At 43.7% G+C, this 17,291-nt stretch overlaps 1 protein-coding gene across 1 annotated transcript in view; it reads right to left on the bottom strand.

The window, feature by feature from the left end:
• Positions 1 to 7,174: 7,174 nt before the first annotated feature.
• The window catches only part of dcun1d4 (DCN1, defective in cullin neddylation 1, domain containing 4 (S. cerevisiae)), a 126,850-nt gene continuing 116,733 nt past the window's right edge, over positions 7,175 to 17,291 (bottom strand). Inside the window, 1 exon segment of the mRNA XM_038791200.1 lies at positions 7,175 to 11,228. Coding sequence (XP_038647128.1) covers positions 11,173 to 11,228 — 56 coding nt within the window. The 3' untranslated portion in view covers positions 7,175 to 11,172.

Genomic DNA, 17,291 nt, shown 5'->3' on the forward strand with positions numbered 1-17,291 from the left:
CCCCTCATCACCCTCTTCCCTTCCCTTGGCACCTTTCCATGCATGTGCAGGATCTGTAATACAAGTGTTGCAACTTCCACACCACCCAGGGCCCTAAACATTCCTTCCAAGTGAAGGTATTACTCTTATTTCTTTCAATTATGTAATATTGTGTTCACTGCTCATGTCATGGTCTTGATATTCATGAAACCTAATGAAGATTGGGTTGATCGCTTTCCAGAACACTTTGTTCAATTCTCAAACAGAATCCCAAATTCCCAGTGGCCAGTGATTTTAATCTTCTGCCGTACTCCCACTCTGACATTTGACTCCTGCGTTGTTCCAAGTGTGAAACAGCTATGTTTTCGCAAACCTACTGCCTAATTCTTTTAGGTCTGGTTGTTCGAACGTAAATGGATGTTTGCAGTTTGTAAAAGCTGAATATAAATGACCACTTGAGGGCAGCATTTTGTATATTCTTTCACAGGATGGGTGTGTCACTAGCTAGGCCAGCATTTAATAATAATAATCGCTTATTGTCACAAGTACGCTTCAATGAAGTTACTGTGAAAATCCCCTAGTCACCACCTTCCGGCGCCTGTTCGGGGGGGCCGGTAAAGGAATTGAACCCGCCCCGCTGGCATTGTTCTGCATTACAAGCCAGATGTTTAGCCCACTGTGCTATACCAGTCTCTATTTATTGCCTATCCCTAATTGCCTTGAGGTGACGATCGGGAGCTGCCTTCTTGAACCTCTGCGGTCCGTGAGGTGTAGATACACCCACAGTGCTGTTAGGGAGTTCCAGTATTTTGACCCAGTGATGGTGAAGCATCTCAATTTTTAATACTAGGCAACTACTGTGGACTTTTGCTAAGAACAATATTGTTTAGTTACACCACTTGTCAGGAAATCCACATCTTAGCAAACTATTTTTCTTTTAAAAGTTGGAAGGACATTATGCAATTTAGATACTTGCATTTTGTTTTACACAATGGTCATGAAGTTCTCCTTTGGAATGGAAGCAAGCGCATGTTTTCAAAGACATCATCAACATGATACTTAATGGGGAAAAGAGTTGTTTGCCCACTTGCATTGCAGTGATTTTAATTGATAGAAAATTGAAGGTTTAAAGGCTAGCGATTTCCTGGAAATCACTTGACTGAAGAGTTGAGTTTTGAAATTGGCTTTTTGAATTCAGTTGAGAATGAACTGTGAAAGTAAAAAGTTGCCCAGCTCGCATTCTCCTTGCCTGGCCTGAAATAAAGTGGCTATCAGTATTCTTTTTTTTAAATCTTCTAATTCTCCACATTTTACAGAAGAAACAACCACAAAAACGGCCCCGTCAATATACATCGACTTGTACATTCCAAAAATAAGTTGAAAAACAGAGAAAAACAAACCAAACCCTTCCCCCTTGTGTTCAATGGCAACAAGTTCCTGAAAGTGCATGATAAACAAACCCCATGAATTGGAGAATGCCTCTTCCGCCCGCTCCTTAGCTCAAATTTCACCTTCTCCAGGGTCAGGAATTCCAGCAGGTCCCCCCGCCACACCGAGGTATAGGGCGGAGAAGTTGGACCTCCACCCGAGGAGGACTCCTCTTCGAGCAATCAGCAAGGTGAAGGCTAAAACATCTACCCCGCACCCGCCTGCAGCTTGGGCCGTTCCGACACCCCAAAAATGGCCTCTGGAGGACCCAGTTCCAAATCTACATGAACACCCCGAGATGATGTTAAATACCTCCTCCAATATCTTTCCAGCTTCGGGCAGGACCAAAACATATGTACATGGTTTGCGGGGCCCTCCCACACTGCTCGCAGGCATCCTCCACCCCCTCAGACAGCTCATCTTCACCGTTGTCAGATACGCCCTATACAAGGAAAGTAGGAAAGAGATCAAGCAGGGAGTTAGGAGGGGCAAAAAGCGGTCACGAAATGTCCTTGGCAGAGAGGATTAAGGAGAATTCCAAGGCATTTTATCCGTATATTAGGAACAAGAGGGCAGCTAGAGAAAGAGTTGGTCCACTCAGGACAAATGAGGGAAATTATGCGTAGAAACAAAGGAAGTAGGTAAGATCCTTAATGAGTATTTTGCATCGGTATTCACAAAGGAGAGGGACATGTTGATTGGTGGTGTCTCAGAGGGATGTGTAAACACTTTAGAACAGGTCGTTATTATGAGGGAGGAAATGTTAGGTGTGTTAAAAAGCATTAATTCCCAAGGCCAGATGGCATCTATCCCAGATTACTGAGGGAGACAAGAGATGAAATTGCAGGGCCTCTAACAGAAATCGTTATTTCCTCATTGGCCACAGGTGAGATCCCAGAGGCTAGGAGGATAACCAATGTTGTCCCGTTATTTAAGAAGGGTAGCAAGGATAACCCGGGTAATTATAGGCCAGTGAGCTTGACGCAATGATAGTGAAATTGTTGGAAAAGATTCTCAGAGATAGGATCTATGCACATTTGGAAGGGAATGGTCTTTTTAGCGACAGGCAGCATGGTTTTGTACGAGGGAGGTCATGTCTCACTAATTTAATTGTGTTTTTTGAAGAGATGACAAAAATGATTGACGAGGGAAGGGCTGTGGATGTTGTCTACATCGACTTTAGTAAAGCATTCAACAAGGTCCCTCATGGCAGGCTGATGCAAAAGATTAAAACACATGGGGTCAGGGATGAACTAGCTAGATGGATTCAGAAGTGGCTTGGCCATAGAAGACAGAGGGTAGCAGTGGAAGTGTGTTTTTCCGAATGGAGGTCTGTAACTAGTGGTGTTCCGCAGGGATCAGCACTGGGACCTCTTCTGTTTGTAATGTATGTCTTGGAAGAAAACATAGCGCGTCTGATTAGCAAGTTTGCGAATGATACTAAGATTGCAGGAGTTCCGGATAGTGATGAAGATTGTCAGAGAATACAGCAGGATATAGATAGGCTGCAAAATTGGGTGGAGAAATATCAGATGGAATTTAACCCGGACAAATGTGAGGTGATGCATTTTGGGAGATCCAATTCAGGTGCGATCTGTAAAATAAATGGCAGAACCATCAGCATAGACACACAGAGATCTGGGTGTGCAGGTCCACAGATCCTTAAAAGTGGCAGCACAGGTGGAAATGGTGGTAAAGAAAGCAAATGCTTGCCTTCATTGGAAAGGTTATCGAGTATAAAAGATCACAAATTATGTTAAAGTTATATAGAAGGTTGGTTGGACTACATTTGGAATACTGTGTCCAATTCTGGTCACCACAGTACCAGAAGGATGTGGAGGCTTTGGCGAGAGTACAGAAAAGGTTTACCAGGATGTTGCCTGGTATGGAGGGTATTAGCTATGAAGAGATTGAATAAACTGGGATTGTTCTCCCTAAAGAGATGGAGACTGAGGGGCGACCTGATAGAGGTTTATAAAATTATGAGGGGATTAGTTAGGGTGAACAGTTGGAGGTTTTTCCCAGGGTGGAAATGACAATTACAAGAGGGCACAAGTTCAAGGTGAAGGGGGATAGATTCAGTGGAGATGTGCGGGGGAAGTTTTTTTACACCTTGGTGGTGGCCTCGAATGCACTACCAAGTGAGGTAGTTGAGGCAGATACGTTAGTGACCTTTAAGACTTATCTGGATAGATACATGAATAACAGGGTATAGGATACAGGCAGTTGGTCTAGATAGGACACGTGATCAACACAGGTTTGGAGGGCCGAAGGGCCTGGTCCTGTGCTGTATTGTTCCTTGTATACACGACCTTCACCTGTATTAGTTCCAGCCTCGTGCATGAGGTTGAGGCATTCACCCTTCGTAGCACCTCACACCAAAGACCTTCTTCCATTACCTCCCCAACACTTCTTTCCATAGAGCCTTAATCCCTTCCATGGACACCCTATCTATCCTCCACATAAATATTCCCGTAAATCACCGACACCACTCCCTTCTCCAACCCCCCCTGCTGTTAGTACCTCCTCCAACAACAAGGGGACCAGCGCGATCATGAATCTCAGAAACTCCTTCCTTACAAAAATCTCGGAGTTGCAGGTACCTAAACCCTTCCTCTGGCATCAATCCGTACTTCTCTCCCAACTCCTCCAACCTCACAAACATCCCTCCCAATAACAGATCTTTTATTACCTTGAACCCCCTCTCCTCCCATCTCCGAAACCTTCCCGGCTCAAACCTATGATTCCCCCTAATCGACATCTTACCTGACCCAGCACCCAACTTAATGTGCTGCCTCAAATGCATCCAAATCTTAAGCGTTGCCACAACCTCACCTATGAGTGAACTGGTTGCTATGCTGCAACAAAGCCTCCTTCACCCCCTTCAGCTTCTCTTCTTGCTCCCCACAGCTCGATCGGTGTCTTCAACACCGCCGCCTTCACCGGGGTAGTTGCCTCCTCCCCCAATACCTTCATTGCTGCCATCATTTTTTTCCTCATCATCCCCATGTGTTTGGAAACTGCTCCTCAAACTCCCCAGCCATCTCCTCGGTGATCTTCTCCACTGTGACAAGCAACTCAGCGACCCAGACTCCGCCATCCTTCCTGCTGCCGGGCTGACCCACTTGCTCGACGGCGAACCTTCGCTTACGTAGAATCATCATAGAATCCCTGCAGTGCAGGTCATTCGGCCCATTGAGTCTGCAGTGGCCCTTGGAAAAGGCACCCCATTTCAGCACAAGCCTCCACCCCATCCCCATAACCCCACCCAACCCTTTGGACACTAAGGGCCAATTAATCATGGTCAATCCACCTAACTTGCGCATCTTTGGACTGTGGGAGAAAACCGGAGCAACCAGGGGAAATCCACGCAGACATGGAAAGAAAGTGCAAACTCCAAGAGCTGTGAGGCAGCAGTGCTAACCACTGTGCCACCCTCTTCTTCCAGATTGCTTTTGCGACATCCCCCTCCTTCCTCGTGTCTTCCTGTGCCTGTTCATCCAAAAACCTGCTTGAGACTGGGCATCGAATTCCGAAAAACAGCCTCGAGCAGGAGCTACCAAACGTGCGATTTCCACCTACATGCTGCCACCGGAAGTCGGTTATCAGTATTCAGATTGGAATCCTCATCTCAGTGGAACTTGTCTGTCTTAGAAATGGGAGGCTGAGGCTAGGATTGATCCAACTGTATTTTGCTCCATGTCAAAGTTCTGTTGGCGAGAACCTCCAGACAACTACTGGGACTAGCGATTGTTCATGAGGGAGCTCCAGATGGAGAGCATTGCAACGCTCCACACTTTATCCTTATATAAAATATCCTTATTTTAAATATAGAGTCTGTTCTTCAATCAGCCAGCTTTGCAGAGGTGCTTTCTGTTTCTGTGTGTGTGTATAAGGATGCATGTACACGTGCTGGGTATTTTCAAAGGGATGGGTAGTTACAGTTTCAGATTACAATTTGTGTTAACCGTTCTTGCAACTTCTTTGTCAAAAACATGTTTTGTTTTATAATAAATCAATCATCCTGAGTTTATCGAAAGAAATCTGTTCAAAGTTTCTCATTCTGGGTCTAATGGTAGTGAAGGTAGACAAGTGCCCATTTTCTGAGTGAATTAAAATCTTAACTAATGATGCGACCTGCGGAGTAGAGCTAGCAGCAAAAACTCTGGTTGTAACACACTTCAGTCAACTAGTTTATACCCTTTCTTTCACAAGAGATGGGCAGAATCTTACCATAAAATGGCAAAGTGTCACTTCTGGTAAGAGAAATGATGTGAATCCCACCAACAATTTCACATGGAATTTTGAGCCTCTTAAAGAAGGTTTTTCCCCTCTATGTGAATTTGGTGGCCTCCCATGGATTCGCTTGCCCCCAGGGAGACTTGATCACTGGGGAGCTGCATTCAAACCACCTCCCCAGCACATTTCTCCTGACCATTCCCCAACTCCTTGCTCTAGAGTGGATGGATGACCTCCACGTCTGCATCCCCACAGGGCACCTCAAAGCTCCCCCCCCATCCCCCAATCATGACCTATAATGGAGTAAATGATGACAGACTTCACCATGAGGCTTTGAATTGAGGTTCACGTCAGTATATCCTGTGTGATGTAAACTCTTGTATGAGCATTGGGGTTCAATGCTTGGGACTCCATCTAATTGATTCAATGCTTGGGACTCCAACAGTGAACTTTAGCGCAGCATATTTCACTTTGTCAAGAAGGGTGAAATAGCATATCAAGCAAATGATTGCCTCTTGTGATGGATGAAGCACAGCTGACCTCAGTGAAGCCTGCAATTAGCTGGACAAACACACGACCGGGGGCACCTTTAATCTCCCACTTCACAGCCCTACACACTTATTCTGAAGACAAACTTCCGAGAATTGATATTAACCTGAGCTTAACACCTCGGTTCTCATGTTCTGTCTCTGTGGGGGTTTTACTCAGTTCTGTTGTGCTTCCCTAAACAAGAGTCTTCATTTGTCATGAGCCCATTCGAGAACCGCCACTCTGCCCTTGCAGTCTGGTCTCTTGTGGGACCTCACCTAGGAACCTCAGTATTCACCTCGTCCCACCCACTTTTCAGCTTCCACACAGGGTGGGTACTTCCTCAGTGGTGATTTGGCCATAAGCCTAGCAAGGAGGACACAGGAAAGGATGCCTGTGTGCCAGCTTTCAGACCCTCCTAAAGCAAGTGGAGCCCTGAAGTGAATGGAAGATAAGGCCTCCTTGCAACCAGCTCCCGCCCTCCCCCCCACCACCAGATTAGGTGACTGAATCCCAACCCCGAGTTGAAGAACTTGTGTCCCCCCATGTCCTCTCCGGTGCACCCTGAGCAGTGAAGAGCCTGGGGAACCATGGCTGCCAGAGGGCTCACCTCCGATACCCCACTTGGAAGAGAGTCAGTCAGGTTTATGGTTTTGTAGACCTGTTAGAAATGACGGCAGCATGACGCCACGCCAGTACCTGCCTGGTGAATATTCACTAATGACATGCTAACGTATTAAAATGAGGTTCCTGGGCTCCTACAGCACAATTTGCACTACTCCACCAGAAAGTGAAGGGGTGGTGAAAATTCCAAAACCTGATCATGCCAGAGAGAATAGTGTTTTTCAATTTGCTCCTGATTTTGAGTCTGCACCAAGTTTTTTTTACGGGTGGTGAGTGCAGGCTCAAAATCTCCTTGGTCGTTTTAAACAGGGTTTGTGGTTGGTCTTAGTCATAAGCATGTATGAAATTAAAAGCTAAAATGAAAAAAATTAAAGCATTTTTCATTTAGCCATTATTTAATAACACTAAGGCAATACAGATACTGTGCGCTAACAAAATGAAAAACCAGCTTAACATTTGAAACAAATGCACCCAGCTAACAAGTCATTTTTACAACTGAAGGAAGGAAGACTTTATAATTACAAAACATTCAAGAATGGGAGCACCACTTATTTGAAAAGCTGTTGTGCACTTATATTGTGTAACCAGATAGCATAGACAACTTTCTGTATTTGATTATTCTGAACTAGTTGGCATTCCTCCATCATGCCAAAGAACTGAATCCCAAAGGTATACCTACAGTAGAAAAAAACCTGCTGAAACAGAATTATTGAGAGCCAAAAAAGAAAAAAATATTTTTGTGGCGATGCCTAAAGAAAAAAACAAATTAAAAAAAATTAAAAAATTAAAATCACAAAGCTGTTACTGGTTTTCAAATTTTTAATGTCTAATAGCTTAACCATCATTTGAAAATTACTGCCCTTTGAAACAAAACTGATGCATCAATCTATAAAGGTGTGTCTTTGGGAGCCAAAGAGCATGTTCTGGTCTATTCTGGGTGTGCAGAAGATTTACTACAGATGATATTCTATTAAACTATAAGTGAAAACTATATTTATCTACACACAATAATGCAGACATTACTCAAATAATTATTAAGCAGTTAAGTTTCATTTCTGAATAAATTATGTCATGTATCACACAATTTATAATTGTGCAGATTCGTGAAATAGGGACACGGACGCTGTAGGAAAGCATTCATTTGTGAAGACTTGGTAGTTCATGGTTTCTTCTCATTTATAAAATTAATGAATCTTCCTTTGCACGTACCCATGAAGTGAGAGTTTACACAGGTTTTACTGCACCTAATAGCATCTTTATTAGTGTCACAAGTAGACCTTACATTAACACTGCAATGAAGTTACTGTGAAAATCCCCTAGTCACCAGATTCCGGTGCCTGTTTGGGTACACTGAGGGAGAATTCACCCCAAGAAGCACGTCTTTCGGGAGGAAACCGGAGCGCCCGGAGGAAACCCACGCAGGCACGGGGAGAACATGCAGACTCTGGCACAGTGACCCAAGCTGGGAATCGAACCCAGGTCCCTGGTGCTAATGAAGCAACAGTTCTAACCACTGTGTCTACTGCACCTGGATGGATATAAACATAATATCCAATTTGGCTAACTGATTTTTAAAAAAAGCTTTTGAAGTTTTGGACTGAAGGCATTTTGGTTAAAAAATAAAATGAACAAAATACCATGATGTAATGATATGGTTCCTGTAGGACATTAGTTATAAGGGGCTTCCAAGTCTGTATGGATGAAAATGGATTAAAACACAGCTATCCAATATCCTTGATAAAAAGTGCTACCGAGGCAGGGTATTACCTTTTAACACAGGTACTCATCATTGTGCAAACATTTCAACAGGCAACTTCAAGCTTTAAAATGAAAAAATGTCACCTCAATTTGCCAAAGCATATTATAAAGTCAGGTTAAATCTAAGTACAAAACGTAACTGCAGCATAAGCGAACAGGAAACCTTCCATATATAAATGTATACACCACTCCAACAATTCATTTTTGTCTAAATAATGCACTTTCTGGAATTTCTACCAGGAACAGCAGCGAATAGATGCAAAAGAAGTTAATTAAGTAAATTTTAAAGGAAAAATCTAGATTAGCTAACTGGGCCCATACAGGCAGATTTTTGGCCCATATAGGCAGATTTTAAAATGAGCAAATAGATGGGATTGATCTTAGTTACCCTTCAACATACTCTACACCAGTTCATTGACGAATTAAAATGTGGTAATACTCCATGAAGTTCTGTCACATTATAGCAACATTAAACAGATAGCAAATTATTGTTTGAAATCTAGGTCAGTAAAATGAGCACTGTCAATGGAGTTGGTGTTATACACCACCTAAAGTAACAAAAAACATATGCAAAATGCATCTTTACCAGGGTTGGGGAAAAAAGGGAGGTAAAAGCAAAATCCTTTAATTTTCCACCCTATATAATCAGGTGCTTAAAACCGATTTAGAAATTAAAAGCTTTGTGGAAATTGCAAAGGACAGAACTTGTGTGCTTAATGACTTTATGAGTGACCTTACATACAGATGGAAATGTAACAGTTTTACCACTTTTTAAAATTAAAGTGGTGAAACTTCAGTTTCCATTATGCCCTTTTGGGAGTGAACAACAGAAGTGACAATTATGCACGAGACTGACTTCCATTAAAGACCGTATTTTTCAATAAGCATGATTCCGTCAGTTTCAAACACACAAAAGAACACAATAAAAAATCAAAAGACTGGAAAGATTTTTCACGGCAGCTATGAAAAACTGCTTCACATGATTTTGAAATCACTACTATGTTTCAATCAGATTAGCAAGAACTGACTTGCAGTGTATTAATAGCTAGCAATATAATGCACTGCCTTATTGCAGACTTTTAAAATAATGGAAGGCAGTTAACAATATCATGCTTATAAGGCCACATTGAAAATAAATATACTGCAACACTAAAATGGCCCTACCCATAAATTGTGTTCTAGCAAGATAACCATTTCCAAGTGTCAACACGGAAAGTTTTATTTGGAATTGTTTGTTCCTTACACATATTAATCTCAAATATACTTGCTTTATTGGTAAATTTCTTTCCACATCGTTAAAGATATTTTATGTTGATAGTAACCTTAAGTAAAATAATTTTCCACCCCTCCTATAATTGTGCTACATTTCACTAAAAGTTCTCATCACTTCCCAGATCAATGGAAAATTGTAAATTATGTTATAAAAAAAGATACTGTGGCATATAATAAACTCTATTGGTATAGGAAAGATCCAATTTAAGAAGTGACCATATTTATTACTTGTCTGTGTACAGGTAGATAGGCAATAACTGTGGTCTTTGGCAGAAGTTGTCTAAGGCAACAGAAAATGCAACACTTGAAAATCCACTTGCTTAGATGTACAGACTTTCACTTGCTGACATGATCAAAGGTAGCTTTAATGCATTGTCATATTATGATACAGGTTACATTGATCTCAATCCAATGTCTAAATCAAAGTCAAACCAGCAAAGTTACATTAGTGCTGTTGACCTGTAACACCTGATTAAAAAAAAAAGTCTGATTCAGCATTTATCAGTAAGTGGTACTAAGGGGAGAAAAAAAATCATACACATGATTCGAAACACATACCTGAATACTATTTGGTCTGTACATTTGACATTCAAATATTCTAACAACTTTAAAACGTGCAAACTTGGTAATATTATCAAGCTATGTGCCCACGGAAAGAGGGCACTTAATGTTGCAACTAGTTACACCAAGCAAAACACAAACAAAAATAGCAGCCTAGCTCATTAGCCAGGGAATACAGGCAAAATTAGGGTTAAACACCCAATGGTGCATTAGTCATTTCAACAGATCCCAGCTAGGGTGCAGTGAATCAAAGCAATGTTGTACTATGGCCCAACATTTAGACTTAAAAACAACTAATTTGAGTTTAATCAGTTAAGTTGTACAGAACAGTTCTACTTGCATACTACATTGGATAATATTAAGAAATCTGTTTCAACAATATTCATCTAGACTTTTAAACCATTTAATACAATTTTCATTGAAATTCACAATCCCTCTGGAAACAGAGCTTCCTGCATGAAACAGTTTTACAACACAGAATTCACAATGTCAACAGCAAGATATCACATTGTGGTCTGTGGGTACCATAATTGTCTCCTATTGAAAAATGCAAAGCAGGCTCAGAAGAAAGTTTGATACCAGATTAGATGTTTGTAGCACAGTGCTTGTAGATATTTAATGCTTTCTGCAACTCAAATTTTTTTTCGGGGGGGACGGTGGGGGGGAACGGGGATGGGGAGAGGGGGCACCAAAACAAATACGCATTCCAAATCTGTTTTCCTAGGTCTTTTTATGGCTAATGTTGAATATGGATGTTGGGCTGTTGTTTCTGAATCAAAAGTGCTAGGACATCTGTCGGTCTTTAAACCATTCCACAAATTCATCCAATAAGACTGGCCCTGAAAGAAAGCAATTAGATTAGAATTTATTGTAACCAGTACATCAGAACAACGTCGATTGCAACACACTAAATTCATATTGTGCAGCTTTAAAACACGTGTAATCTTCTTTATCTTTAGTGAACTTTCACAAACGGTCTTATACACATCTGACAAGGTAAACAGCAAACTTATATACAGCACTCGTTTGAACCCATCTGGAATACAGCCTACAATTCTGGTCACTACAGTACATTACAATGGGGGTTGGGCATCCTGAGGGCAACTAAACAGATTCCAGGGTTTAGGCAACAGAGCTTCAGGGAGTGATTACAAAGGATTCTCAGGGGCTGGCAAATTGGACCTCAATTAGTGTTTTCTAGTCTTTTGTGTTGGTAGATTTTAATTTTTTGAAACAGTTTTTGACATGGTGCATCTACCCCAAAAAAATTTGGGATTAGAGAACTGTAAAAAAAAACCTGTTTTACTCATAGTCTTTATCATCACAAGTAGGCTTACATTAACACTGCAACAAAGTTACTGTGAAAATCCCCTAGTCGCCACATTCCGGCGCCTGTTCGGGTACATGGAGGGAGAATTCAGAAAGTCCAATTCACCCAACAAGCATGACTTTCGAGACTTGTGGGAGGAAACCAGAGCACCCAGAGGAAACCCATGCAGACACAGGGAGAACGTGCAGACTCCACACAGACAGAGACCCAAGCCGGGAATCGAACCTGGGACCATAGCTCTGTGAAGCAACAGTGCTAACCACTGTGCTACTGTACTGCCCAATTTGGGCTGCAATCATTCAAGTTATCTTGCAATGCTTATTAGATGCTACGGCCTTCCAACAATAGATTCCCTGTGATGTAACAATTTGTTTAGAAGTTCAAAACTCTTGAAAAAGATAGAAAATAAAGATGAAGCCCTTCTCTCATATTTATTCAAGTCCACGCGGAATAAATTCTAAAACAGAAAATGCTGGTAAAAGCTCAGCAGGTTAGGCAGTATTTGTGTGCGAGAAACACAGTTACCATTTCAAGGTATGTGACTTTTAATCAGAATTGGGAAAGGTTAGAGATGCGATAGGTTTTGAGCTGGGGTGGGTGGGGACAAAGACAAAGCAAGATCTGTGTTAGGGCGTCAGGAAAAATTGTACAACACAAAAAAGGTCAGCCTCTAGGGCCAAAAGGAATGATCAATGGGGCAGGAAATAAAAGAAACAAGATGTGCCTAAATCAGCAGTGCTGTTAACTGAAAGAAAAAAAATCTGAAATAAGCACAGAAAAACAAAATGGGGCACAGTCTATGGTCTGAAATTGTTGAAGTCAATGTTGAGTCCAGAGGCTGTAAAGTGCCTAATGGAAAGATACCACTGTTCCTGGTTCCACTGAGCCTCACTGTAACTGTGTAGTAGACAGAGGATACGTGAAGGGCAGCTCGCGAGTAATATGAGATGGCTGTTGTAGTGATGAATCCGTCGCGGAGAAAGCATTTGTTTGGGTGGAGTGGTGGGGGTTGCCAAATCTACTTCATTATTATTGGGCGGCAAAGGTGGATAAGGTGCTGCGATGGTGGGGAAGGGGGTAGTGTGGGTTAGGACGGAGGAATCTATAAGTGGTCCAGTTGAGGGCTATGGTGACGGCAGCTTTGCCATTGGCTCCGAGTAGGTATTCAGGGAGCCCAGTGGTGCAATCCATGGTGTAGATATGGATCAGTTGAGGAGGCAGTTTATGGTGAAAGGGATGTCGGTGTTAACGCCACTGTGCGAGAATCATGGGCTTGAGCCGGGAGGGGGGAATGGATAGTGTATACAGGAGGTGGAGGGAAGTGGGGCTGGGATCAATATTTGGAGGAAGGGTTCGCCAGTCTGGAGGAGCTAAGGGAGATGGTAGAGCTGCTGAGCGGTAGTGAGTTCAGGTATCTACAGGTTAGGGACTTTGCACGAAAGGTCTGGAAGGGGTTCCCTAGATTGCTGGGATGCATCCTGCTGGAGTGACTGCTGCTTCCGGACATGGAAGGGGAGGGAAGAATTGGGGATATATACAAGAGGCTGGGGGAGCAGGGAGGCGAGCGGGTGGTGAAGATCAAGGAGAAATGGGAAAGGGAATTGGGACAGGAGATCAATTGGGGAGCATGGAGTAAGGCACTGCGTTGGGTAAACGGGACCTCCTCCGGTGCAAGGATGAGCCTGATACAGTTTAAGGTGGTGCACAGGGTGTATATGACTCGGGCGAGAATGAGTGGGTTCTTTCAGGGGGCAGCAGATGCGTGTGAGGGGGGTGGGCGGGGGGCAGCGAATCACATGCACATGTTCTGGGGTTGGCAAAAATTGGGAAGATTCTAGGCCTGAGTGTTTGTAGTCTTAGCCAGCAAAGTGGTGGAGATGGAAGACCCGGACCCTTTGTGGCGATATTTGGGGTTTCAGAGAAGCCGGAGGCTCATGGACAGGAGGAAGGCCGTGCCGTGGCCGTTGCCTCTCTGATTGCACGGCGTCGAATTTTACTGGAGTGTGGTCGTCATTGCCACCCTGTGTAGGGGCTTGGTTGGGTGACCTGTACACTTCCTGCTGATGGAGAAGATAAAGTATGAGTTAAGGGACTCTGCAGAGGGGTTTGAGAAAAGGTGGAGGATGTTTGTGACCATGTTTGAGGAGCTGTTCGTCGCGGAGGGGAGAAGAGAAGGATGAAAAAAGGGGGGGAAAAAATTGTACAGATGGTATAGTTGATTGCTGGGGAAGTATGTTTCCCAGGGTGTTTATTTGTTGTAACCTGTTTTCGATATATGTTTGTAATACAATACATTTTTTAAAAAAAGGAAATCGAGGGTCCAGTTGCAGAGGGAGGAGCCGAGTCCCTAGGTTTTGGAGTTTGGATATGAGCTTGACTGGGATTATGGTGTTGAAGTCGGAGATGTAGTCAATGAACAGGAATCTAATGTTGTCGAGATGCCCCAGGGCCAGGGAGATGGCATCTGCTGTGGACCGGTTGAGGCAGAAGGCGAATTACAGAAGATTCAAGGCAATCTGGAAGGTTGGAGCTGATGTATCATGACTACCTCTTGAAGCACTTCATAATAATAGATGTAAGGGCCACCGGTCAGTAGTCATTGAGGCACGTTGCCTGGTTCTTCTTTGCACCAGTATGAAGTGGTCTTCTTGAAGCAGATGGGGACTTCAGAATAGAGTAGGGAGAGGTTAACGGTCTGCGAACACACCCGCCACCCGTGCAGGATCTGAGTGCACGACCAGGGACTCCGTCAGGACCTGTTGCTTCCGTGGGTTCACTTTTGAGAAGGCCGATCTAACTTCTGAGACTGACGGTAGAAATGGATGTGTCCGAGGCTTTTGGGGCAGGTGGACATTGATTTATTGGCTTCCTGCTCAAAACAAGCATAGAAAGCATGGAGTTCATCGGGGTGGGGTGCTCTGTTACCGGAGAATCTATTCAGCTTTGCTTTGCAGCCCGTTATATTGTTTAAGCCTTGCCACAACTGACAAGAGCGTTTGTTATTAGTCTGGGACTCTAGCTTAGTCTTGTGTTTTCTCTCAGTGGCCCTGATGGCTTGGTGACCGTGATGGCTTTGCGGAGACTGAACTTCTACGCCTGAATTGTCACAGCACATTAAAAACCACGCCACAAATCTTTGAGGTTGTCAGCATTCTGGAGTAGTGTGTCGGAGGAATATCCAGTGCTGAGTAAAACATGCATTTTGTTCCTATTGCCCTTCATGACGACCTATATGTGCGAGAGATTTCCCGTCTCATAAAGATGAAGATGGCACAAAGGACTGGCTGAAGTCTGCACCTGATATGTACATTGCACTCTCCTCCTGTGAACCTGATTGGAGTAGATCGTGAGGACCAAGCAGACTCGCGTATTAAAGGCAAGTGAAAGTGGCCTGTGTCACGAACGTCAGCCAGTTGTGGGTCATGAAGGTCGGATGGTTGGTAAAAGTAGCTCCCAGGAAAAACAGTTTGAAAAGAGCATGAGAAAGTGTAGTTGAGGTAGCAATGGGCTTATAATGGGCTTAGGGCAGCACGGTAGCATTGTGGATAGTGCAATTGCTTCACAGCTCCAGGGTCCCAGGTTCGATTCCAGCTTGGGTCACTGTCTGTGCGGAGTCTGCACATCCTCCCCGTGTGTGCGTGGGTTTCCTCCGGGTGCTCCGGTTTCCTCCCACAGTCCAAAGATGTGCAGGTTAGGTGGATTGGCCATGATAAATTTCCCTTAGTGTCCCAAAAATACCCTTAGTGTTGGGTTGGGGTTAATGGGTTATGGGGATAGGGTGGAGGTGTTGACCTTGGGGAGGGTGCTCTTTCCAAGAGCCGGTGCAGACTCGATGGGCCGAATGGCCTCCTTCTGCACTGGTAAATTCTATGATCTATAATAATATTAATTGATAGCCTATTCAGCAGAAATGGAGAACAGAGAAGTACAGGAAAGGAAGAGTTAGAGGTGGTCCACAAGAACTGGAAAAAGATGGAAGTGGAAGCAAAGTTGATGACGCTTTCCCAATTCAGGTTGAGCGCAAGACACAGCACCGACGGTCATCCATGTACCATAAAGAGTTGAGGGAGTGTTGGACAATAAAGTTCGACATATTCTTAAAAAAGGCAGGCATACATCTACATTAGCAGCATCTTTCATTTGAAGGAAGCAAGTTCAATTGAAGAAGTTGTTCACCAGTGAGGACAAGCTTAGCCAGGCATAGGAGGGGAGGTTGTGGATGAAGACTGGTTGGGTTCACCATTTGAAGAAGAAGCAGAAAGCCCTCAGGCCATCCTGGTGGGGGATGGATGTGTAGAGAGACTGATTCGTATGGTAAAGAGAAACGATTAGGGCGAGCAAATTGGAAATCTTTATGCAGGGCATCAGAAGAGTCACAGATTATAGGTAGGAAGAGGCTAGACAAGGAGAAATAGAGTCAAGGCAGGACAAAGTCATTTCAGTGAGGCAGGAACAGGTGAAACGATAAGTCTGCCAGGGCAAGTCCTGTTTATGGATCTTGAGAAGGAGGTAGAAGCAAGCTGTTACGGGATTGAAGAGCTATATGGGAAGCTATGGAGGAAAGATCACCAAAGGAGAGGAGGCCAAACACTGTCTGGAACTGTCTTCATGTTCACTGGTGAGGTCCAGTGGGAGGTGGTAGGAAATAGGCAGAGAGCTGGGCATTTAGCCTCGCAAGGTAAAAGTCAGTTCGCCACATAACAGCAAAGTCCCCCTGGAGCCCCCTATGGAAAATTTCAGTCTTTACTGGCCTGAACTTTGCTCCCCCCTTGATTCATATCACCGTGGCCTCAATCTGCTGTGGGAAGACAGGAATCATTCCCGTCAAAAACCCACTGACAGCCAACATCATCTCCTTAACTGTGACTGGAGAACTAAATCAAATCCAAATAGAAAATGCCTTAAGCAAGATTAGAGTTGAACGGTTTTCACCATTCTGCCCCCAAGGATTATATCAAAAAAGATTATTGAAGTGAAGTGAATAACACTGAAAACAAATCCATTAACTTCATTCAGAAACCATCTAAACAGGATTGAAGGTTATAAAGAACAAAGAACAATACAGCACAGGAACATGCCCTTCGCCCTCCAAGCCTGCACCGACCATGTACCTGCCTAAACTAAACCGTATGCACTTCGGAGTCCGTATCCTTCCAGTTCCCACCCTATTCATATATTTGTCTAGATGCCCCTAAAAGCGCCGCTATCGTACTTGCTCCCACCACCTTCCCCAGGCAGTGCGTTCCATATATTTAACTACCCTGTGTAAAGAAACTTGCCTCGCACATCTGTTCTAAACTTTTCCCCACACACTTTGAACCTATGTCCCCTAGTACTTGACTCTCCTACCCTTGGAAAGAGCATCTGACTATCCACCCTGTCCATGCCACTCAATCTTGTAGACTTCTATCAGGTCGCCTCTCAACCTCCGTCGTTCCAGTGAGGACAGACCGAGTTTATCTAACCTCTCCTCGTAGCTCCATGCCAGGCAATATCCTAGTAAACCGCTTCTGTACCCTCGCCAAAGCATACACATCCTTCTGGTAATGTGGCGACCAGAATTGTACACAAT

The sequence above is a fragment of the Scyliorhinus canicula genome, chromosome 3, assembly GCF_902713615.1.
Source record: "Scyliorhinus canicula chromosome 3, sScyCan1.1, whole genome shotgun sequence".
Taxonomy (NCBI): Eukaryota; Metazoa; Chordata; class Chondrichthyes; order Carcharhiniformes; family Scyliorhinidae; genus Scyliorhinus; species Scyliorhinus canicula.